This window comes from Hyposmocoma kahamanoa, unplaced genomic scaffold (genome assembly GCF_003589595.1).
Source record: "Hyposmocoma kahamanoa isolate Upper Pololo Valley unplaced genomic scaffold, ASM358959v1 95, whole genome shotgun sequence".
NCBI classification, from domain to species: Eukaryota; Metazoa; Arthropoda; class Insecta; order Lepidoptera; family Cosmopterigidae; genus Hyposmocoma; species Hyposmocoma kahamanoa.
The window spans coordinates 7,937,220-7,954,241 of record NW_020654972.1 but is presented as its reverse complement, the minus strand read 5'-3'; the positions used below and the strand labels follow the sequence as shown (position 1 = coordinate 7,954,241).

At 34.4% G+C, this 17,022-nt stretch overlaps 1 protein-coding gene across 1 annotated transcript in view; it reads right to left on the bottom strand.

The window, feature by feature from the left end:
• Positions 1-3,314: 3,314 nt before the first annotated feature.
• The window catches only part of LOC113238344 (kinesin light chain-like), an 85,132-nt gene continuing 71,424 nt past the window's right edge, over positions 3,315-17,022 (bottom strand). The window contains exons 5-8 of the mRNA XM_026475184.1: positions 10,818-10,927; positions 9,447-9,563; positions 7,897-7,980; positions 3,315-5,669 (exon numbers count right to left, since the gene is read on the bottom strand). Of these exons, the coding sequence (XP_026330969.1) occupies positions 5,577-5,669; positions 7,897-7,980; positions 9,447-9,563; positions 10,818-10,927 (404 nt within the window). The 3' untranslated portion in view covers positions 3,315-5,576. The remainder of the gene's footprint in view (positions 5,670-7,896; positions 7,981-9,446; positions 9,564-10,817; positions 10,928-17,022) is intronic.

The window sequence follows — 17,022 nt, the reverse complement described above, 5'->3', positions numbered from 1 at the left end:
CGGAATAATAGATGAGGTAAGATGTACCTGTCAGGGTCAGTGTAGTCTACATCAGGCAGGTGTGCGGAGTGGCGGCTAACAAGGCGCTGCAGAAGCCGCTGGGAGCCCCGGCGCAGCAATGCACCCCACCCGCCACCCGCACCCTGCCCCGCGTTATGCAATTTACACTCCATTTCGGTTTGACTACAACACCCAACACAATTTTGTGTTTTATACCCCTATAATTACGCCTGTTTTGTTGTAGTAAATTTTTAGGTTACGAGAAGTTTTGTTGTGTTATTTAAGCCTAGAGCCGCACCTACCGGAAATTCTGCCACGTTATTTAGGCGTTATGATAGCGATCTCAATTGAAGTAAATGACAGCCTCAATTATGCGGCAGATTTTCGGCAAGCGTAGCGCTACGCTTAAAAACTTGGGATTAATCTAGCGGAAAATGTCAACTGAATTGAGCATGCGCAATTTCCTTTAGACCTTGTTAAACTACGTTAACATATAACAAAGGGTCAATGCGCGAGTGTAATTCAGCGACGTAATTTCTTCTAGATTTGTCCTAGCCGAAAAAATAATAGTAAACAGGACTTAAATTTCCAAAAAATGCAACCTTAGAAAATATTTTGAGACCAAGAATTTAGACTTATCTGACTATAAATAGTATTCAGGCTTCAAATGGTTGCACAGTGTAGGAGTAATTCAAATTTGAAATATATGTTGGAAACAATAATCAATAAAAAGAAACAAGGGTTGATAATTTAATAAAGAAACCTTTATGACAAGAAGTGAAGTAGCTGATGATGAAGCATGACACTACGATGGAAGACGATGTGATGTTCATGCCTTGATTTCACTAGACTAATAGCGAAATAAAATAATTTTATCATAGTGTTGATTTGAGTGTGGGATTTGGTAAAATGTAAGGGGGCCCTGTACAGGTCGTATTAAGTATATTACTTTTAGACCCCGAAATAGTGGGCACTGGAATCTTATAAAAGTTGTATGTGCTGTAGATTAAGGGATTCCACAGTATTGACGCAAACGGACACAACACAATACATTTTGTCAGCGGACTTTTTTATAAGGGATATTTAGGAACTGATGGTCTTGTCTGCGCCACCGGACAAGAGTCTATGGGGCGAGCTGAAGGTTCTTAACCCTTATAAAAGGGCACGAACCTCGGCTCAATCTGGCATTCCGTGAAACAGAATGGAAGCAAATTTTTGTAATCATATCCTAATGAACTTTTAAGTCAATTATGTAAAGTGCAAACTATTCTATTTCCTTGGTAGCGGCCACACATATCAGTATCTGCAAACTATACTCGAACCAAATTCGATGTATAATAAATATCATCAAACTAAAACGTTACAATTTTTAGGATTTTCACTTTAACCTAAGGTTATGTAAAATAAAAAATATGGAAAATAAAGTGTAATGTTTCTGAAAATAAGTTTGAAATTTAAATACGCGAGATTGTATTGATTTCGACGTGTGATATATCGTCGATGTTTTGTAGAAAGGGCGTAGGCGACATTTCTTAGATTTTTCAGCGGAGCATGTTTCAGATTTTAACGACCGTTTTAAAATAAAAACTTAAATTTAATTAAAACAAAAAATTGAATTTTAAAACACGACGTAAATATTTCAAAACAGTCGTTAAAAAGTAAAACATGCTGCCCTGAAAAATATACCAAATTTATAATAATTCTAATACTATCGTCCAAATCATGGAATTAACAAACTATACTTTAGCCAAATTCGATGTAGATTTAACGTCAACATTCTTAAATTTATGATTTTTAATGTTTTACAGTTACCACAATTCCAACATTATTTTCCCCGAAATTCGATTACAACAATCTCATCAAATGAACTTTATTCAATAGAAGTTTCAAATCACTACACACACTAGTAAGCAATTTGAAACCAAGATAAAAATTACCAGTAATTATTTAATTGTAAAAGTGTGTCATCCCCATTGACTTACAAATAAATGGACGACGGGTCTAATACAAAAACCACGAAAAAAATGTCCCAAGTCACCCTATTCGAAATTTAAATTGTAATGTCATCCCAGTATCGCGCTGTCAGTAGAACAAATGAAGACTAAAGCGGAGTGTGGCGCTCTGTATACGATTTTAGCGCCTTACAAGTGCGGACACTTTTTAGCGCGGACCCGACGTCCATATAATTTTAAGTCAATGGTCATCCCTAATGATTTTTTTTTATTGAAGAGAGATATCGCAAACATTTGGAGTAGTAATTCAAGTTCATATTCGGGAATTGATACTGGATATGTAAGTGTATAAAATAAAATCTTTGTTTCTAAAAATTTTGTTTCTTTTCATCTACCATAACCTACTATCTAGCAGAAAGTATTAACTGGAATCAAAATTTTTAATTACTTTATAAATAAATCATACGTATCAGTAGATACTATGCAAACTTTGTAATAATTTGCTATTACTTCTACACAACCAAATTACCTACTTGCCTATGTAAATTCTAATTATGCGGGCAGGCCGTGGGCAGAGCTAGCCCATATATTAAGCATTAACTAAAAATGTTCTTTACACCTGCCATCATTGGTTGCCTAGCAACGTTTTGTTATTTAAATGTTATCGAATTTGGCTAGAGTTCGATACGAGAATACCGGAGACTGAACGAGATTTAATATTCTCCAGAAGACGGGTGACCTTTATTTAGTTCATATCTAGTTTGCACGTTACAGAATTGAAATAAAGTACATTATGCTATAGTTACAAAAATTCGCTTTCGGCGGAAATGTAAGTGAAGCCTTTGTTGGGAATTTTAGAGTTATTAAACATTAATTATTGTAAATTTAATATTGCCTCTGGCAACATCTCCCCTCTGTCCTCTCTCGATGTCCGAATAAAGAGTGTGCTATGATGGATTTCCTCCTGTGCCCTATACAATATCAGGCAGCTGCCGAACGGCCTTTGTACACTCGCCAGAAGGGCAACTTGGTGTGCTCCTTGTCCTCGCCGGCGGCGAGAACAATGTTGTTGATAGATGTCTGCGGAATCCCTTAGACGGAAGTCTAGGTCACTAGGAGGCGAAGAACAAAATGATGAATAAATATTTTCCAAATCAACACCAAGTGAAAAATGCAGGGAACAATCACGTTCATGCAATCCTCGTACGTACAATGTGCTGTTTTAATATTCGTCATGGAAGTGGACCATAAATTGCATAACACCGCAGACTAACCGTATTGTTTAACATTTACTACAAAACCAAAATAAAACAAACCAAAAATGTTACATAAATATTTATTAACAATTTAAAAATTACTATTCGACGATGTGATAGCGGAAATTCAATAAAATCGTATTGTTGTGACGAGAAGTGTGCCATTAAAAAAAAAAAATTTGGAGATTCCTTATTCTAGCCCTGACCTTGTCACCTTTTACATTTAATTCCACAATATTCCAGTGAAAATTGTTCCGTGATGGGACATTTTAACATTTACTTAGTCCCAGAAGTCCCGGGACATGTTGACGCTAACATTTAGATATTTAGAGAGTTGTGTAGAGCGATATAAAGCGCGAGACAGTGCTAATCTCCCTCAGGCTCAATTTACATTTCAGCGGAAAGGAATGGAACGCAAGCGTCAATTACGCCTCGCTGCACGAGAAGGCGCGCGCGGACGTTGGAATGCTCGAGCATTCGCGGGAATTCCGCGGAAGACGAGATACGTGATTTTTGGCTCGTATCTAGTTTGAACGTCACACAATTGACCATAAAAATTTCGCTTCCATTCCGTTCCGCCGTAATATAAATTGAGCCTTAGAGATCTCGCGCTTTATGTCGCTCTCGCACAAGTCGCGCCCTGTCGTGCTAACCCTACAAGAATGAGAAGCCTGAGAAATTCTGTTATCAGGACAACTTTAAAGGGAATAGACAAACAAGAACGGTACGGCATTTACACAATAAAAATCTCGAGCACCAAAGTAATAGAAATAAAGATCACGTGTATATAAAAAATATTATATTAATAACCTATATATAACTCGATTATCTCACATAAAGCTTACATCTTATTCTGGAATGAAAGTTTAGCATTACAATTCAAAAGAAAGATGTTCATACTAGATTAAAAAAAGACTACATGGTAAAATTAAGTGACATAATAAAAATACACAATCACGAACTAACATTACATGCAATCTTCACATACAAGAACACGATTACTTCTGTACAGGGCGTAAGAACAATTATAATTTATGTATTTTCGATTAAAATGTTTTATAAAGAAAATGATTGTTTTTACATTGATATATTTAAATATAATTATATCGCACGTTGAAATCTATACTGTCACTAAAGGAAAAATTCGACTATTGGGAAATAAACTATGTTATAGGTAATTTGATTTTTTAAATATATTTTGATTTGCTAAATTTGATGGCAATGTTTATTATTTAAATACAGACTTCGACTCTGTCAGATCGAAGAATTTTTTTTAGTGTGCGAACTTTGTATTAACAATTATAACAAACTAATGGAGTCATTACACGACAACTAAATGAATATCATGGTAGTAAAGACATCATGATATTCAATAAAATCAATAAAACCTAAACGTGTCTGAAAATATGTTTGAATTTAAAAAAAAAAACAGATTTTCGTTGAGTTACGTTTTCGATTTCAACGTGTGAATGTATAATATAATTAGATGTTTTCTTATACCCTGTACGCATCAGGAAATTAAAAGTTGCATAAAATTGTAAAGCAAATAAAATTATATCGTTGTTTTAACACATGCGCGAATTAAAAAAATAACAATAATATTGCAATTAATAAATATTACGGACACACCACAATGACAAATAAATGCAAATATTTAAATTATTTTTTATGAATTACACCGTTTTTGCGTTTTATCTTACACCGTCGCATTTTATTCCGTAATGGGGTACTGGGATCAATGTTCCCGGAAGTTCCTACATGGTTATAGGAACTCCTATTACACGTCCAAAAGCTACGGAATTAACGCGTCCTCGTAGATTGTAACACGTAGTTCCATGACAGTATGACGTCATCAATTAAAAGAACCGTTCACCGTCTTTATACTATTTTTTTTAATATACATATTTTAGGACGGTAGCAAACTCTCTTCATATCACACATCATATTTGTATTTTTTTTTAATATATTTTTTTCACATGTTACTAATAATTAGTGCCCCTAACGCATGCTAATAAATAATACTAAGCAGTCATGGTCAAGCTCTTTGAATTTTGCACGTATTTTCTTTATTATAATAAAGTGCAAAACACAACATGACTGACAGGTTTTTAAGTGTGACGTAACTGATCCTTATTATTTTTTTCTATAGCCGGTTAGTTTTTTTTTTGTATTTAAGCTACTACGCAAGTATCACTTAACACCGGGACAGCAACATTTCGAATGTCCTAGAATATTTCGTAGTAAAAAAAACTACATTACACGATGTACAATTCAAATGCAACTATTAAAACAAAGGATCATTTACTAAATGAAGCGAGCATCTTAATACCTATGACCTAGATTTAAGACCTAAATCTAGACTTATTTACTACTGGTGCGGAGCGTTGCTGGTGTTGATGCCTAGTGCATTGAACAGCTTTGATTTTAAGTTCATTCGCGGCTCGCTCGCCTGATTTGAACCCTATAAAATAAACAAGGCAAATAAAAATTTAATATTGCAACATAATTGGTGAGAGGCAAGGTCAGGTTATAAAGTTATGTTATAAATATGTAAAAAATTATTAAATGAAGAGAATGAGCAAAGAAAATTAGTATAATACGATATAGAGGCATTTCATTTTTTATGGCCTTATTTGCAGAATAATAAAATTACCCCTGATTAAGCCACGGAGCTACGGAGGAATGTAGGCGAGTACAGACTCATTTATAATTCTATACTTATGATTATTAATTATAACATATCATGGTTAATAAATTATTACGATTCGATCCGGCCGGATTACAACCGACATCTCCCAGCAAACTGTGGCAGATGCTATGGCAACTAAGCCACGGAACGAACCAGCGGACCTGACGATTATGTGCTTGTTGTTGGACATTTGTTTTTGGTTTTTAACGACTTTTTTGCCGTAGCACCGTCATTGAGGACATGAAAAAAACTTAATTATATAATTATCATAAATTCATAACTTTATAACTACTGACCATGTATGAAAAGCAAACTAGAAAAATAATATAAAAATGCAAAAATAATGAAGAAGTACATAGACAATTACATAAGGTGTATTAACAGATTTTGACATTAATTCAAATAGAGTGAGTGTGATGTGCAAATAAAATAGAGGTGGCTGTATTTCATAATTTGAAAATCCGATTACCATATTATGAATGCGACTCTAGCGTGAATTAGTTTGTGCATAGTTCGTATTAATTGCATAATATATTCGTAAACACCAAAGTAAGAATGATAATTTATGTTATTATTGAATCAAAGACCGAACAAACAAAGAAAAATTCCTTAGCGTTCGTTTGGTCTTTGTAGAAATAATAACAACAGACTATATAAAATATAGTCCATTTCGCATAGGATGAGTCCTGTGACATTTTCAACTTTTACGTAGCACGCTTACTATTTCTAACTAATTTCTCAACCAGGTAACAAAAATAAATAATAAATTTGTCATAATAATGTACCAAAACCAAACAATACTTGTTGCAGTGGTAATTTTAAATAAAAATTACAGTGTATTAAATAGACAGAAAATGAAATTATAAAGATAAAAATAAATCACCCAATTACTTGATGCGTAAAACGGAATATTTAATACGTCGATAAATCGAATCAGCTACAGTGTGTTTCTCGTCAATACGAGTGCATAAGCCTTGTATGCTTTTTTTTGTTCTGAGCTTTGCGTGATGTTTTTAGAGAGTTCAAATTTAGTTTCGTTGCAGTAGATTTTATGCTTTGATGTTGACTTTTTGTTTAGATGTTGATGATTTATTTATTTATTGTGTAGGTTTTTGGGTGAGTTAATAACATCATAATTGAATCCTTTTTTATTTTGTTTATTAATTGTTCTTAAATATTTTCTGTAAATCGATTCTCTGTTCGTTATACATTTTCATTCGATTTTACATCACCACATCTCTTACATCGCCACATCTCTAGAAATTTCAAATCTTGAACGTCACCGGCATTATGCTAATGTGAAATGAACTACAGTGGAGTATTTGTACAAAAAATATATGAACATTTTAGTAGTAAAAACATAATGATATTCAATAAAATAAATGTTATAATTTTCATTTTTACTTTGGCTACAGTTGCAGGTGAAGTTAAAGATGAAATGTACACCGCGTGCACGATACCTCAAATGATAAATCTATAACAATCACATACATCCTCTGCAAACGTATTGTAAAGTAGCTCCGTGCAACATCGATTTCCCGGATGAAATGACAAGTGTCAAAATAAAATATCGAAAAAAATTGGTTAGTATCAACGATTTATCGAGGGACTAGGGTTATACGACACCGAGTGCGCGTATGATACACATGGCGGGTGTAATAACACATCGCGTGAGCTAATGATACACACGGCGGACATTATGATACATAGCGTGAGCGTATGATATACCGCGTGAACGAATGATATACCGAGTGAGCGAATGATACACACGGCGAGCATTATGATACATCGAGTGAGCGTATGATATATCAAGTGAGTGAATGATACATCGAGTTAGTAAGTACATGACACATCGAGTGACAGTATGATACATCGAGTGAGCGAATAATACACACGGCGAGCATTATGATACACGAGTGAGCGTTTAATACACACGGCGAGCGTTATGATACATCGAGTGGGCCTGCGACAAACCGACGGCAATTTTTGTCTATCGCACCTCGTCGTGATGTTCCTGATGGTCGATGGATTCGCGGCTGCCGTGTCGACCGCGTGCTCGCGACTGTTTCACGATGTCCAATGCCTAAGGATATTGAATTCCAAGGTTATGGCGTATATCAAGTTTGTCAAATGATTTGAATTTGATCTAAAAGGATTTAACCGGTTAAATTGAACCGTAGTAAATGGACACAGGTATTACATATACGTGTGTAAGGCTAATTTAGTAAAGCCGATCAGCCACCTGCAACGAATCTAAGTTCGTTATAACGAATAATTAAACGTGACGAATAACGTTATAAAAGCGTGACTTACTTGTTGAACGTGCTATGCAGCGTGCAAATCAAAATTGTAATCAGTCAGTGCCACGTCATAGCTTAAATAATGTACTTTTATGTGTGAAAATTCATAAATATATTACTTATACATCTTCTATGTGCCGGTAGCGGTATCAAAGTGTAGATTTGCAAAGTTATTATTCCGTTAATAACACATTTATGAATTAAGCTATAAAAATTCGAATAAATAAGTTATTATTATAAATATGTATTTATATAATAAATGTTGTAACTACGTAAATATGTACCATATATCATATCTATATAATATAAATAGTTTTAAGAGAGCTATAATAAATAGATGGATCCATGAAGTTGACTTAATGAAATATCTGTAGACTTTTCAAGGTTGGTTATGCAAGCTTTTCGCTATTGACTGGGTAAAATCATTATATGGAAAATTTTATTGTAGTCATCGATTTTGCTGAGCAATAAAATGTCGATTACGTTAGTTATGACGAGGGCGGCAACATTATGTTGATATGCTTTTCAAGAAACTTTCACAAACCAGTTCGGTAAATAACCAGTCACAAAAGTCTATAGATAATAACATATCTTAGCAACAAATTGACTTAATTCATAAAGTAATTATTGGTCAACTGACAATATAAAAAAAAATGTAAAGCAACATTTTCGTTTTTACACTTAAAAAAGCAGGAGATTCGCAATTTGTCGTGGTGAATGTTCACTGATCACATGGCGCCGACTCAACCGGCGAGAGGGAAACCCGGGGGGTTTTAGTGGGGTAGTCCCTCCAGTCTGGAGGGAGAGTCCCCACATAACTCCTGAGTCTCCCTGGGCTCAGTGCTATCCATAAAGATTTCCCCCCCGTCAAAAAAAAAAAAAAAAAGAGATTCTCAATTTGACATTTGTTTTTGTATGTATGTTACATGATTACTCCGATTATTTGTGAATTAATTTTGATGATTCTTTTTTTGTTGGAAAGAGCGTATTACGGACAGGCGTGTCGCTTCATCAGGCGTAAGACTTGTTCGTCCCAATTTGAAAAGCTCATTTCTCAAATTGGTTTAGGGAATCCAGTCCGAGACCGCCGCATCCTGCGCCCACAGTGTAAACCGATAGAACATCATCAAAAAAATGTGGCCTTATTATTTTGTCACTTTACCAAATTATTACCTTTTTGAATTTCTTCAATTTATTATTTGGAGTGCGAGATATCATACTAGCTAGAAAAAAAAAATAGCATTTATACCTCTTTCCTGCTACGTAGCGCGCAGTCTTCGAGCGTCTCGGCCGCTTCGTACTTGCCTTGCCGACGGTACAGCGCTCCTAAGTTCTTTAGAGTTGTTGTCACTGTTGGGGAATCCACCTATGGGTAATAGAAACAATTGTCTTCTTTTGTCTTACTTTAAAACTCTTCGAAAAATTGATAAGAGCCCGTTGGTCGACCTCAAAAAGGTGGCATACAAGGTTTTCATAAATTTTACATAATTTTCATGCAATAATTTGTAATATACTGTAATCAGGCAGTCCAATTAATCGTAATCCAATACTAATAAAACACGACAAAATACACAATTACAGATTTAATAAGTAACTATAATAATATGTAAATTTTATACGAAATCTTCAATGTTATAGAATTTTCTTTGATACAAAAATTATTGCGCATTTGACCTCCATCTCACCTGATGGAAAGTGAAGATGAGGTCGCCGATGCAGCATGCACACCTAAATAACGCCTATCCACTCTCGCCTTGAAAAGGTCCGTTATAGCGTTCGGGAAATAAGTCCCCAGGCAGGGAATTCCAGTCGTCAAGCGCTTCGCGCGAAGCCTTGGAATAGCCCCAACACAGGTGTGGGATCCCAGCCTACGTCAGGTCCCCCGATGATAGAAAGGGGAAGGCGGAATTAAATCTTGCATATAATACATGAATAATGTCGCATCTTTCAAGTAATTAAATAATCATCCTTTAAATTCTGCACATATGCAAGTCGTAATAGTAATAATGGGTTAATCCAGTCAGCCTTGCTAACAGCTTGAAGCGGTTGGATTTCTATGGCGTATCTTTTCCAGCACAAATGCAGAAGGCAGTCCTGCTCGATACGGCACGTATTGTTCGCCGGTTCTTGAGCCTGGGTCCCTGACCCAGGCCGACTGAGCCATTGCCGGGGAATACCGTCGCTCGCATTTAAAAATTCAAAATCTTTTAGACCTTGGGAGAAGCGAGAGTCTAAAATATTATAATAATGATATAAATATAATAATAATATAGTTTTCTACGTAGAGCTAGCAAGAGCTTGGATAGTGTGCTGAGCAATCATAACCTGGATGTTGATATATTCAATTGCAAAGATATTGCTAAGGCGTAAACTTAAGGATATTCTATTTAATTTTATTGAATAATTTGTGATTCGCGCACGTATTGGATTGTTATTATTTACGTAAGTGTATGTTGTTAATAAACACTGTTTATTGTTCGTTTGTTTAGTGCTCGTGTATGATTTGTCTGAATCTATAGGTGGAAACCTATAATTGGCTTTATGTTTATTTCCTGTTTTTATTAAATGTAAGAAGCTGTTGGTTTTCCATGAATAAATATAAAATAAAATAAAAATATACCTTAGCAGCCTTATGCCAGCCGCCGTACTCGCCATACGGAGCGTTCTCCTTCTGTAGATGTTTGTTCTCCTCACGCTCCTCAGCGACTTGCCAAATAGGTTTGTTATCTCCTGCGAAACATACATTGCGTTATAACAAAACATTTCCTTTTTACGCAGGTTATGTAAGCAGACATGTATTTTGCCTAACTCAAACACACTTATTAAGAAATAAAGCGTTGTTTTCTACCCTCATTATTGTTGTTACCAATAGATAAGATTTACATTCCATTTCGGTAAAAAAAAAAAACAAAAGAAAAGTAAAAAATAGTTTGTGGAAAATCCTAGAAATGTTAGAAAGCAATTGTGGTTACCAGCACCGTATAACAATGTGACACAAGTTGGGAAGGTGTGACACAATGGGAACAAAAAAGAAATAAGAAAAACAAGAAATACAAATATTAAACGAAAATTAAAAACCCTTTCCTACCTGTGCCACACTTTGACCAAACTTGTGTCACTCACCTTAATTTTAACTTGTTTTAAGTAAGGTTAAGTTAAACAATCCACCCTCTGCACCACAAAGGATAACTTAAAAAATTAATAAATAAAAAATAATTTACAACATAAAACTTTAATACATCAGGACAATAAGAATCAACAAATAAAAATTATTATAAATCTTCAGCAAACAATTTATGCCTCATTTCAAAATTACATATAAATTCAACATACAAAAATGTCTATAGGCAAGAATTTTCATTACATTTTTTAATGATTTATTATAAGGCACTACAAATTGCACATAACTAAAAAAAACTAACTACATCATTCAACGACAAAATAAAATTAAGATATTTTACAATCATCCTGATTTCCTTTCAAGTAGCCAAAAGGGAACAGAGACTTTCATAAAATGAACATTACTTTAATTCTAAATTGTATGTTGAAACTATGCGTTCATAGTCAATATACAAAGTAATGGAGTTTTAAATATTACAAAAAACGCTCTTTCTAATTTGAAAACTAAATTCATGATTATACAGGATGTTACAAAAATATATGAAAAAATATGTGACGAGTTCAAGTTCCATGGAAATTATTAGAAAAAGAATCTTAGCCGCGTTTAATGGAAGGCTCTTTCTGTAATACTTCTTAACTTCAGAATAATTGCTTGCATTCTAATGTAGATGATTTTATACATTAAAACCACACTTTTATAACAACCCGTACAATGTTATTTCAATTTTTAAATTACCTACTAAGTACCAATACAAAGGTAGAAAAATAAAATGTTCTAGATGTCTGTTTAAAAAAATCAATCCAGAGCAATTCAAATGCAAGAGAGATCTACAAAAACAATACAAAAATATGGAAGTATACATATATTACTTTCTAAATCGAGCTATTATTTACAATTTAATCATAAAAAAGAGAAACAAAATAATAACAAAAATAGTGGAGATTGTCAATAAAAAGCCGAATTTAAAAAATAAATAAATATTTTTGGCAATTATGTCTCTTTGTGCTTTGGCTTTAAAAATGTTAATTTAAATTTTAGACTTCCACCAAGGAGAGATGAATGACAAATCCCGGAAAAGAATATTCCTCTATAAACTCTATATTGAGGACTCACAAGGGCTACCACAAGGTCTTTCACGCTATATAAAAGTCGACCTAGGCCCGTAAATGAATAAAACAATTTCTAGTGCTCTAGTATCGTTATTCATAATCATTATCTTCATTACTTAAGTCTATGTCTTCGGCAATAAATCGACCCCTCCTCCTATGTAAAGTCTCGTATGTCAAAATTGCCAAGTTTACAGGGGAGCGCGTTAAAGTTTTGAATTCACTAGGGTAATTTTACCAAGTGCACTGACACTGGGTAAAATTACCCTACACACGTCTGTCCGAGAGCGTTCGTACCGTGTACATACATACTCATCATTTTCTCGTCTGCAACAGACACGACATATTTTCGTGGCTAGATACGTAAAAGTTCTTGTCGTGTAAGTGAAAAAAATGTTGCCCTTTGACTGTCATTCAACTCTCCTATTCTAACATTTAAGCAAAGGAATAAATATTGTCAATTAGTTATTGTCATATTATGCTAGTAGGAATGTACAAGTTGATTGCAAGAGAAACTTTAAAACCTATTTTCTTAAAGTCGATTATACAATAGCAGGCCGTAACTATTACCAATCGAGCTTCAGAAAAAAAGTATCGGGCATGATCGGCTACCTTCGGATTTGAAGAGCGCTGTAAAATGTAATACAAGTACGAGTGACAGAGACGACGCTCTATTAGATCGCCATCAGCCGATCGTCTTTTTATAAAGCTCCTCGGTTTTAGTTCTTACTGCTCAAATAACAAGGTCACTAATAAATTGGAATCAGCGGCCGACTGGCAACTGACGGTATAAGAGCTCATCCAAGAGGACTAACTTGTAAGTTAATCTTAAGTTGTGCATCTCCTAATTTCCTATACAAAGATTGCCTAAAAGAAATTGTTACTTAGTAAATGTAACGGATGTTATACATTAGCTTACTGTAATTTACATCGATGCCTGTTGCCAATCTCAAATTAAATAATTCACCAGGTAGATGATTTAAAAAACCTGAGACATGTCTGCCTGGTAAAAATTTACATTTTATATACCATCTCTCAACGTTGTAACGTGATTATTTTAACCAACGAAAATCTCGGTGGACCATTCATAGTCAAATTGAGCATCTGGAGAAATCTCAGTAATAAATAAAAAAAGAAAGTATTTTAGATTAAGCCACTATTCTAGACAAGCAGCGATATAGTTTTATGTTTTTGCAAGTGCTGTACATTGGAAATGATTTTTTTTTTCCCGGACCTAAATGACGTACATTATCGGGTTCTGAAGTATTTGCGATTGCGAAAAAATATTCATTCGTTATAATTATGAATACAAAGATCGAACAATTAGAAAAAATTCCTTCGATCTGGCCGGATTCGGATCGACGTCTCCAAGCAAACCACGCCAGACGCTATGCCAACTAGGCCACAGAACGAACCAGCCTCACGAATTTTTCAATGGGTTTGTTATCGGATCTTTGTATTTGGTTTTCAACGACTTTTTATCCATAGCGCCATTTATGAGATGATTCGATCTTTGTATTAATAATTATAACAAACTAGTAGAGTAATTTCACCAAAAATAATTTAATATCATGTTCAATAAAAATTTAATAAAAGATTAATTCATTAAAATCTCAGATATTTCGAAACAGATTCACTGTTTAATTAAATGAAATTAATTTAATTAAAATTATTGTTCCAAAAAGCCTTACCTACATTATTTAAAGTACACTTATGTGAAAATTACGTAAGTACTAAATATAACATGTCACTTGGAAAGAGGCCGGTGCATATCCAGCAGCTACAGTAGGTAAATAGAGAATACATGAAAGTATAGCCTTCCAAAATTCTTAACATTTGTCATCGGATTCTGACTGACTTTCAAGTTAGACGATTAGAAAGCAGGTAAGTTCTACAGCTTCTCTTGCAATATTATGTATTTAATTTAACACTAATATTGGTAGACTATCAACAACCACGGAAACGTCAAACGTAACTAAATTAAGCCGGTTTCACATTTCTACCATTTTGACGTATCAGATCTCTGTAGGAAACTTTAAATGATTCGCATACCAACCATGCAGCTAAATATGTAAAGAGCATTTTACTTCGTACATAGAAAATAATGGGTAGACTGGCGATTAAATTTAGATTTAATAAATAATTAATTCAAAAAGAATATTCATAATTAAATAATGTGTCCCATCACCGGTTTATGAAGTTTGACGTGTCGCGTCGTTCTGATCAAGCGAAATTGGACGGATTATAATTATAATTTTATTTCTAATTAATCTGTTGATTTTGTTTTTATCATATAAAGAGAAAGTAAACACTACAATGTGTTACATGACTCGTTTTCATACCAATTAGTGTGGTAGTAGACAACATCGTCAAACTTGTGGGCCGTATACGAGTGAGACTAGAGCAAGATCGCGGTGAATCTAATACATCTGACAATGGGTGAGTCAGGCTGTGAATAATGGCAATGATAAACCCGGTCCATAACTGACAATTTATATGTCAAAATTATATAAGTGCGGAACCGGCCGTCAAATTGTTCAACAGGCATTTCTGCGGCTGTCGACAACCAATTGTTAATTTATAACTATTATTATCTTCTCCTAAGTTAGTCTGGCGCTATGATACAGTGCGGGCGGATTGTTACTTTTTGGGCTTTTTTAGAGACGCTATATACTCTGAAATGGTAAATAAAAATATCAAACATATCGAAATAAATAGGTAGCATTCAATAAATAATACACGTTGAATATGGGATTTGGCAAAAAAAAAAATTACAGAAATATCAAAACGGGTTTTAAAAGTCTTTACCAGCAAAGTTTCTATATTCATCGTTTTCAGTGTTCATAAGGAATTAAAGTATTGGGTAGAAAAACAATCATTTGGACACACATCGACGATTTTCTAGAATAGCGGCACAAACTCAAAATATTTATTACACATCTCGCAGATCTTCAAGTAACAAACAAGTTCTAACTAGAATAATTCACGTTTTGACTTATAAGTATAACACAGGAGTATCCTGAAGGCGCTACATTTGATTGTGAATTAGACACCGAGCTCCCCACTAGCTAAATATAAGCACATAACACCATTGATATTAACCATACTAATCTAGAATACACTTCCATTCCTTTTCGCAGCAATGTAAATGGAGCCTAAGGTTCCGAGCTTTTCATTAGTTAAATTAATCACATGTAGATGATAATAATAATAATAAAGCACACACTCAACATAGCCCCGCAATAGGGAAACCCTGTGTCGCGGGTGCCATGGACACACACATAGACAACGACAAATTACACCCAAACTCACGAGAGATATAAATATAGGCCATACAAATACTTCTCCCGACCCGGGAATCGAACCTGGGACCTCTGCGTGGCAGTCCGGTATGGTAACCGTTCGGCCACAGAGGCAGTTAGGTAGAGGTGGACGTTAAAACAAAAAGCGCTTAAAAAGTTTGCTTTTTAAATTATTTTAACATAAACTTCTGTTGGGCAGTTCAATACTCAACAATTAGATTATTTACAACGTGCTTATGTTAAGCAGTTTTTCCCATTCCTAATCACGTGACAACATTGCGTCGGTATACTATTTGTCAGCTTTGCACGCCAGATACGTCTAGTTTTTAGTCATAGAAACGGTTAATTTTAAGACAGGCCTCTATTCTAGAAAGTTATCGACATTACATACGTGCGCTCGACTGTTTAAATATAATTTAAAAATACTAAAAGTAATTATCGTAGAATCCTTAAAATTATATTAACTAGTAACATAAATCTTCACATCTAGAGTCTATTTCATAAATATATTTGCTGGTAAGTACTGTCAAGTAGTGGCGAAGGAAGCTTATAAACTGATTCCCTTCGGTTTAATAAAAATTATAAATACAGGGTAATTTCTAAAATACTAACAACCTCTCAGGCCCATACTATCATCATAAACAATAACTTTGTTTCGTGACTTTTTGCAAAACCTTAATCAGTGAGTTTACCAATAACCTCAGTACAGAGTACTAAAAAACCGACCTCAAAAGTTCGTGGAATTAAATCTATTTGCCAAGTTTTATTGAAATCGGTTACCGGAAAATGCGCGAAAACGGATTCATCTCCCAGTTTGCCACCTTTAGAGGTTTTTGGAATTTGTTCAAATTTAAATGGGACCACTACTGAGGTAACCTCTTTCCATCGAGTATATAACCAGAAATAAGGGCCATACATTACTGGTAACTCATCAGTGATACATCACATATATATCAACTCTCGTTTGCACAGAAATCACAAATTAGAAAGCTGGAATAGTACAGCGCCAAAAACTGACTTGTGTGTACGTCTCCGTATATTCCAAAAATATTCTGTATTTATTGTCCGAATCCAAGCATAATCATTCGACACGAGTTGAATGATTGTCGAATGATTATTATGTCCAAACTACTCGTAAATATAAATAATTACCCATGTCCCCGTCACATTTACGGTATTTACCATATGTCGAAGAGGGCTAAGCAGAAATGCTCTATGGAATCTATGGATTAGTAATGAATGATCATTCAGATCATTCGAATACGAAAATTAGTACTAATTTGTCAGTTGAATAGG